Source organism: Monopterus albus, unplaced genomic scaffold, assembly GCF_001952655.1.
Source record: "Monopterus albus unplaced genomic scaffold, M_albus_1.0 scaffold52.1, whole genome shotgun sequence".
NCBI lineage: Eukaryota > Metazoa > Chordata > Actinopteri > Synbranchiformes > Synbranchidae > Monopterus > Monopterus albus.
This window is the reverse complement of record NW_018127932.1, coordinates 278,655-287,441: the sequence shown is the minus strand read 5'-3', so window position 1 is coordinate 287,441 and position 8,787 is coordinate 278,655. Positions and strand designations below refer to the sequence as shown.

The following is an 8,787-nucleotide window of genomic DNA, read 5'->3' as shown; positions in this document are numbered from 1 at the left end:
AGAACCCACCTGCTACTATCTCCAGTGACATGAAAGCAGCTTTCTACGGACTATTAGAACTCTTGACAGAAATATTTGATTTGTCACATTTGATCATTCGTTTTCTTTTGACAGATAATTGTCATACATCTGAGAGGCTCTTCTCAGCATGAATTTTACCCTCACACTTATTACAGCACTTGAACTATGGCAGTCTAATCTCCCCGGCTACAGCCTCATTCAACCCCCAGCAGAAAAGGCCATAAATGGTAAATGGTCTTATACTTGTATAGCGCCTGTCTATGCTTTTACAGCACACTCAAAGCGCTTTCACACATTATTTGGCCATTCACCCATTCGCACTCCCAAGCACTCACGCATTCACACACCGGTGACATCACCGGGAGCAACTGGGGGTTTAGTGTCTTGCTCAAGGACACCTCGACATGTTGACTGGACAAGCCGGGAATCGAACTGCTAATCCTCCGGTTAGGAAATGACCCGCTCTACCTCCTGAGCCACAGCCGCCCATAAGGCCCCACCACCACAACTCTCCTCTCCCTCCCCTCCTCCCCCTCCTACAGCCCAGTGCTATAATAGGAGATTGCTGCAGCAGATAGTTTCCTGGGATTGTTGGCAGGTGCAGGGCAGGCCTAGCTGAATGATGGACACACACACATGGGCTTCAGTGGAGACGTAATCTTGCACATATGCCCACACAACACACACACACACATTCAGAGATGGTTTTACATAGAGCTCACTAAACTTTGGGAAAGGCTGAGGTAATCCCTTTTTAACTACATTTCTCTTTTCTCGCTCCACCCACATGGCCCTTCTCTTCCACAGTTTTTCTCTCTACACTGGACTCTTGTCAGTCGGTAACATCCATCTCTAGTTTTTTTCCATTAGATTCTCAGATCTCAAACATCATCATTCACTATTTGCAACTTGCTGCTTACTTTGGGGCCCTCAGTGCTCAGCACTTGTTAAAAATGGGTTTGATTAATAAAATTTAATTTACAAAAACTTCCCTCAGCAAAAATTACTGTGTGTTTATCCGAGCTGCTCTCTTCTCCCACTGAGGTTTGAAATGAAGCCTGTGGTGAGTCTGGACATGTTTCCTGCTCACTACGCCCCTCTAGTGGACAAACCAAGAATGAACACCCACTTCCATATGATCTGTTCTGAAATATTTAACTTTTTTGATACATATCACTTAAGTTTTTTGTTTGTTTCTTTGTTTTTATTTTGCAAAGCACGCCTCGACAGCTTTGCTTCAACATAGTGGTACCGTGAAGCTACTGAGAACTGTAAGCATTGATCACAACTGCTGAGGATGCTCTTCCCTGTGCTGAGTAAGGAGGAGCAGAGCTGTGGTTATGCGGCAGACAGCAGACAGGCACATTACTTGCTGCATTAAGATATGCTTTGTTTGTATTATCTCCATTCAGAGATGAGCTTAATTGATTCTAATTGATTGGGTTATTGATCAGCTCTGTTACAGGAATTAAAAGCAGAGATGATACGATAGTAGGGTGTTTTGGTCCTTCAGTGCACTGGGCCTGAATCACTTTGTGTCTGAATTTAGAAAATGGGTCCTAAAATTATAGGTATGTGCCAGTCACTCTTGACCACACTTTCTCTTTGTATGTGCCTTATATTGTCTGTGTGTGTCTGTGGATGGGTACATGTGCACAAAGTCTCCCTGTTTCAGGACATATTTTCCCACATCCCTACAAAATATTTCATTATTGTAACAAAAGAAGCCCATTAACTGTACTGTAAGAACAGAGTTCAACTGCCGTCCCTCATATTCACCATGTTTGTCTGCTTTTCTGGCCGCTCTCCAGTTAATTTGATATAACAATGCTCCACAAAACCGCCTCAGGACTTTTTTTAGGTGACAGAAAATTATCAATGATGCCACATGCACAGCTGAATGTCAACACCAACTTGACTTGTTTATGAAATATTAAAGCAGTGAATTATGGGCACCATGCAGAACTTAATGATGATCGGAGTCATTATAACTTCAGCCTCCTTTGTTTTGGCTAATGATTAAATTCCAAAACTACTGTATTCAATTTTGTGGAAACTGAATGTGCTATTCACTTCTTTTGTATGAGCTGGCTGGATTTGGTTGTTCATATTGGTACATTTTTGGAAAAGGAGCTGACTTGTATAAGGCTATTGTGTTATCATTAGCTGCCATGTCACTTGGTTTAACATCTTTGCTTTAGAACTCTCTTATGCACTTAAAGCAAAATCAATATATTAGGACATGATGTTTTTATTTGGAGCATGAATAGATACAGCGGAGTACCTGCTATATAATAAGCCTGCGCTATTATATTGCCAAATTTATAAAAATGGGTAATAATATATTGTGTTTTTAAAATGTCATCTTGTCAGAATTTGGACATTTCTGCCAATTTATCTCTGCTGTATGATGTTTGGTTTTGTGGGAAAATATGGCGTTCCAATAAAACACAAATGATAATGTCACAGGAGGGTGTCTCAGTGTGTGAAATGTCATTTTATTGAATATTGGGGTATTTACAACATGCACACAATGGTGTGAAAAAGAGGATGTGAGTGCTCGGCGCTCTGTGTACTACCTGGCACGACTTCTGACATTATCTCCCTCTTCTGTGTCACCAGGGTGTCGCCTCATCAATTATTGAACCAGTACTTCATGGTAATACATAATTTCTTATCAATTATTCATGGTAATGTGTGTGTAGTTTACTTAATTGTGTTATTGACTATCAAAAGTAATTTCCTGAAAATCCTCAAGGACGCAAATTGAATCAGCCCAACTACTGGTTGTGTGCACTGCGGTTAAGTATTCTCAGTCTGATCAGCTGATCCTTTATTCAAGAGTCACTCTAGTGAGGAAAGAGATTTAGGAATAATGAATCAATAAATGTATTGCCTGTGATAAGCTATTGTGTAGAAAGCCATGAGGTGATGACATTTTTTAAAATGTAAACTCAACATTAATAAAAAGCATATATCATGTTTAATGGAGTTTATTAAAAGATGCTCAGAGAGAGGAAGAGGAGAAGCAAGAAAGAGAGAGGGCAGGCGTTCCTAAAAGTAAATAAATAATAAGAGTCACAATTGCTTTTCTCTCCCGGCTTTAAGGGAAGCTGATAAATAATGTATCAGAACAGATGGCTGGAGCGGGAGGCAACAGGAGTGGAACATGAGCGACTACATCTTTAATTGTTTTAAAGAACATGTCACAACAGGAGTGGTGTGTTCCCTGTCTGCTGGCGCTACAGATGTGCTAACAGAGTAGAGGGGACAACCGACACTCATCAACGAGTCTGCTTTAGCCTTCCCGGGGTCACACATGAACACACTGTATTCTGGCACATGTACACATTTACACTAAAAATGGCCAATTAATATTAAAGTGCATTTTCACTTTAAAATCAAAAGAGCGAGGGAGGATTGTTTAAGCCCACTGCTGACCTGATGGCATAAACATGACTGTATATTGCCCAAATCCTCACAGTCCTGCCATCACTTCCACACTTACAATTTACATGCATTAACATTCACAATGTAAGCATCTGTCCTCTTTATGAAATGAGAGGATCTGTATTAGATTACTTAAATTCACATTATCAAATAGGTCTTGTCTTGTTGCACACATGTTGTATCTATGTTAGTCCATCAAATAGAGTCCAAGAGTGCATGAAACTGATATCGATCCAAAACCACACTTGTGCTTTTATGGGAATAACAAGGCCCCACATATTCAGCATTTCTCACAAACAATAATAATTTACTGTCAAATAAATATTTTAATGTTTGTATCCACACAAAGTCTTTCCCAGGCTGTTTCTTGAGTCAGTCAGTAGTTGTGCTTAGTTACTCATAGGACCAGAGTAGAGTAGTAATAACAGGCACGATCACACAGACTTCGGGTATCAGTACATCCACAATGACATCCAGCATCTCATTTTTTCTCCAGCGACTCCTTGGAGCAGTGAGGGTGCTTGTCAGAACTGCTGCCCAGGACTGGGACCTTGGTGGCCGGGCTGGGACTGGAGCTGTCTCCCCCTCTCCCCACAGTGCCAGGAACCTCGATGGCAGGACCCAGTGTGGGCCGCGCCACCCCGACTGCGCTCACTCCAACTCCAGACAAGACTCCCACGCCAGCACCGGGCCCAGCTGCCGCACCAAGCAGGTTGGCAGACTGCAGCACAGCTTCCGAGTGCTCACGGGCCTTCATGCGAAGGGCAGCCACGCTGGCTGTGCGGTTACCCTGACAACTGTAGGGCGGCAGGAAGGACAAGCCCATGGGATCAGAAACACAGCAGGAGCACAAACCGTTACCTGAAAAAACAAAAGTGGGACTTGTGGTGAGACTACCAAACTAGATTTTTATCATTACTATTCACCAGTTAATGAGAGTCATATTCACCTTTCAGTGTGGCGACTTGTGAGAGGGCCTGGGCGTATGTGGCGGAGTTGAGGAGTGTGCCTGGTAAACAAGATGGGAAGAACGGACCAGCAGGACCCACTGTCCTGTTGATACTGGAGTGAACAGACGTACTGTATGAATAGTGCAAAGTTTAACACTACTAGTTCATAATCAGTTTAAAAATTGAAAGAGTTTATGAAGGAGTATTTTCTTATGGCAGTTATATATTATTTGTTTCCATCACTCAGATCTACCAGTTTTCAAATCTAGATGAGCAACCTGTCACAAAATTTTCTTCCAAATAGGGCACTGTTTCACAAGAATGACAACTAAAACAGTCATCTGTCTGTCTTTCCCCACCTCTGCTGCATCTCCAGTGGTTCTTTTTGCTTTCTGCTCTGGTCCACTGGAGACTGAGAGTTCATGCTGCGAGATGGAGGAGTGCCCTCACTCATCTGCTCCTTCCCTCCTTCAGGGTCTGTGCTCCCTCGCTCTGTCTTCCTCCACTTTGCTCTGCGATTCTGAAACCAAACCTGCATTAAAAAGAAAATATAAACGGGAAAACAAAAAGCAATGCAATTCAAGTAAATTACCAATTAAAATTGGGATATGCCTGCATTTACTGACATTTTATTAACAGAAACCAACGTTTTTCTTACCAAATTCTAATTTCTCTATTGCATAGACAAACTAATGCACACATATTCCCTTATAACTATACTTTTTTGTCTTATTTAGCAAAGTTTTTTCTCTTTTATTTGAAGAAACATTTGAATGTGTCACACCACCTCTCTACTTTCCTACAGTTCCAGACTTATTCAAAAAAACTTCACCATTCACACAGCTGAGAACATATACAGTAAGTTCTGCTATCTTAATCGAATGAAGGTCACTGCCTATAACAACATTTAATTGAGCAATTTTTCATTATCATATTTTAATGACTTCCCACTGACAGTTGTGCTGCCTGAGAGAGAGGCAGCTATGATGAAGTCGTTTATTTCCCTATTTAGTGATTGTTTGACAACATCAGATTCGATTAGGACTGGGTTCTAGCAGGCATTAATCATGATGTGTGAATAGAGGTTAGACTCAGTGTGCATGTGCTCTGCATCAGCTCTATTGTATAGGGGCTATAAATGATGTCAACAGCCAAACAAAACGCACACATTCATTCGGCATAAAGAAAGGACAACATTTTGGTGGCAGGACGACAATACAACCAATGGACTTATCTCACCCCTGCACCTTCCAGCTAGAAGTCGCGCCCCCCTACACACACCCGTCTGTGAATGGGCTATAATTGCTCCATTAATCTCAATTTGCTGCGTGCTCTTAATGCGGGGGAGGCCCATTGACACTTTACAAAAAAGGGGGGCAACAACACCAGGAACAGAAAGGAAATTTATTTTCTAATAATAATGTAAGTTTAATATCCCTGCATACTGCGGTGGATTCATGTTCAGATTTAATAATAGGAATGTGGTAATCGGATTAGGAGGGGAATAATTTGTTTACAATCCCTAATTTACAGCGCTGGATTCCATTATCAACCCCGCCATTGGGTTTAAGCGATAGTAAGATGACCCTGGGGAACAAAAGGCAAACTATTATATTTCCCACAATTAGATCTGCGCGCACAACAAAACCCAAAAGCAAATCTGGAATGCAGGAAATTATATACAGGACACATAACTTAATTACATCTGGCCAAGTTTATAACCGCGCATATGTGTAGGGCAGGAGCAGAATATAAATTGCCAAATTGAAGGTGTGTGTGTGTGTGTGTGTTTTGGGTGAGTTTGTACGTGTGTGTAACAGTCAGAGAGATAGGGAGAGGGAGTTTTGGAGGTTGCAGGTTTTGCCCTCTTTAAAGCGCATATCGTTTTCTGTCTGAGTTACGGGAATGGGTTTTGCAGGAATGATATATTCCTACCTTTGAGACGCGGACAAATTAGTGAGGAACATTATCGCTGGTTAATTATGAATGACCGATTAATCAAGCTAATCTAATATTCACCATTATGTTGATGTTATTAAAGTACATCGCAGGAATGACAGAGTGGCTTCATTCGCCCTCTCCCGCATGGTCAAACGTGCCCAGGACACATTACGCTGCCTACCTGCACCCTGGCCTCGGTCAGGTTGATCTTCATGGCCAGCTCCTCCCGGGTGAACACGTCCGGGTAGTGAGTCTGGGCGAAGACAGCCTCCAAAGCCTCCAACTGCATGGAAACAAAACTCCAGTCATACTTTAAATAACTTTATTTCCTACTGATTGATAGATTTGTTTGTGCTTTTTTTAAATTTAAGCTTAACTTTTCCTTAATGTTATCCTCATCAGGTCAAAGCTGTTTTAAAAATATAAAGCCCTTAAACTCGCTTATACATTTGACAGGGACTATTACATGAAAAAGTAAAGAAGCCAAAAATAGGCTTAAATATTGGCCTAAAATCAAATTGGCCTGCACGCATAGGGAGGCCAATGTGCAGTTGTGCCCACGCAAGATCTTCAAAAGGGCGAATATTAATTTCTAGAGGTGTCCCTATTTTTATTTTCATACGTGTGAAACAAATATGTTATTTTGCTTTAGGTTGTTGTCGCATCAAGCCAGTTTGAAGGCCTTCGTTTTAGTTATCTGGAAAACACAACAGTCTGCTCAAGCCCTTAATTTTGAAAACTTTGCCAAACGTTTTATTCTTGTCCTGGTTTTAATACAGAGCCCCATGCCTGTTTCGCCTTTAGTGACGTTTCACATATTTCTTGTTGTCATATTTATGTTTTTTGTTTGTTTGTTTGTTTTTTACCTGTTGCAAAGTAAACGTCGTTCTGTTTCTGCGCTGTTTTCTACGTAGAAACCCGTCATCAAAGTCAGTCGGGGCGTGGTTGGCAAAACCGCTTGAATTCACTGGAAAACAAAAGTTTATTATAGAGAGTTCAGTCACCTGAGAAAAGAGATTTACTATGTCAGTTTTAGGTTTAAATGAATAAAAATACAACTTGGATTGTTAGAAAATAACAATAGTAATAATAATATTGTCTAAATACTGGCCAAAACCAGCAAGGTTGGGGAATTTATTCTCTGGCACATTTTGTGTTTCCATTACTTGCATGAAACATTGATGTTGGGTAACTGAGAGGACCCATGACGGACTAAGAGCCGTGACACCCAACATCTGTGCCCGGGACAAAACGCCCCCTCTGCCCTGGGGCCAAACCACCAGCGCTTCCACCAAAACAGCCAGCAGATTGATATGGCAGGAGGAAAAAACTTAACCCTTTACATCCACCTCTGAATTTGAGAGAAAGAATATATATATATACATATAGATTCGGCATCCAACCCATTTCAGTTTGAATTTTTAAGATGAAAAATATCGGTTTTTGTTATGACGATCACAGACTGCGGAAATATTTTAAATAATCACTGCAAAAAGGCTTTTGCATTCACAGGCCTGTGTCATTTCCACTGTGAATTATGTATAATCATAAGAAATGGAATAACGAAAACATCTGCTCAGGCCTATTCTCGTCCTCCAACAGCACACACACACACACACACACACACACACACACACACACTGTGCGTGCAAGTACGCTGCCTAAACATCACATAACTTTGGAGACGCCATCTTTCAGAGATACGTTAGAAATAACCCTGTTACATGAAATCAACAGAAAACGAGGTTCTAAAAACGCAGAAGAAGAGAACTTACATGTATTGGAGCGGCAGCACTCTCCGTCCAACTGAGGCGGACAGTGAAAGTAGAACATCCTGGCGCGTCTCTGAGCTGCGAACCTGAAACTGGAACAGAGACAAAAGTTTTAGCACAAAGCGTCAGATCAGCTGCTACAGCAGCAGGCGTGCGATGCAGATCTGTGGTGAAAGATTTAACACAGTAAAACGCCCTAAGAAAAGGTGGCACCGTAAAGGAGTTCGCAAGATTCAAAGTTGATGTGAAAGAGCATCCTACCTGCAGTGATGATGCTGATGTGAGTGAGTTTCCGCTCTGGAGAGAAGTGGCTGCGCACTTCCACGGATTCTCTGTCTGGGAGTGTCCAGAACTCTCTCTCTCTCTCTCTCTCTCTCTCTAAGAACACACCACACTCATCTCTCTCTCTCTCTCTCCATCTCTGTGTGTCTCTCTCTCTGGGAGTGTCCAGATGTCTCTATAACTGTATAGCTGTCTACAGGGTGTTAAGGCTTTCAGCTAGTGTCGCAGAATCTCACGCCTAATTGGTCCTAATCGGATTATCACGGCTTTGTCTCTCTCACCCCCAACCCCTGATGTGTGTGTGTGGGTGTGTGCGCGCGTGTGTGTGGGTGTGTCAGAGACAGAAAGAAAGGAGGAGAAGGGAGATAAAC

The 8,787-nt window shown here is 41.9% G+C and overlaps 1 protein-coding gene across 2 annotated transcripts; it reads right to left on the bottom strand.

Moving 5' to 3' along the window:
* Positions 1-3,057: 3,057 nt before the first annotated feature.
* drgx (dorsal root ganglia homeobox) lies at positions 3,058-8,467 on the bottom strand. Of its 2 annotated transcripts, XM_020601811.1 has the most exons (7): positions 8,396-8,467; positions 8,138-8,226; positions 7,229-7,329; positions 6,544-6,645; positions 4,781-4,953; positions 4,421-4,533; positions 3,058-4,332 (listed from the first exon to the last, which is right to left on the bottom strand). In XM_020601811.1, the coding sequence occupies exons 2-7, from the start codon at positions 8,193-8,195 to the stop codon at positions 3,953-3,955; spliced, it is 927 nt and encodes a 308-aa protein (XP_020457467.1). In that variant the 5' UTR covers positions 8,196-8,226; positions 8,396-8,467; the 3' UTR covers positions 3,058-3,952. The 2 variants fall into 2 exon arrangements, with proteins under 2 accessions (XP_020457467.1, XP_020457468.1); XM_020601812.1 differs by lacking the exons at positions 8,138-8,226; positions 8,396-8,467 and adding an exon at positions 7,529-8,129.
* Between the last annotated feature and the right edge of the window lie 320 nt (positions 8,468-8,787).

Bases quoted from the DNA above. Each gene is read 5' to 3' on its own strand.
- drgx (XM_020601811.1), bottom strand. From the start codon at position 8,195: ATGTTCTACTTTCACTGTCCGCCTCAGTTGGACGGAGAGTGCTGCCGC. The intron at 7,330-8,137 runs GTAAGTTCTCTT...TTTGTTTTCCAG, and splicing joins GTGCTGCCGCTCCAATACAT to TGAATTCAAGCGGTTTTGCC. The intron at 4,954-6,543 runs GTAGGCAGCGTA...TTTTTAATGCAG, and splicing joins TGACCGAGGCCAGGGTGCAG to GTTTGGTTTCAGAATCGCAG.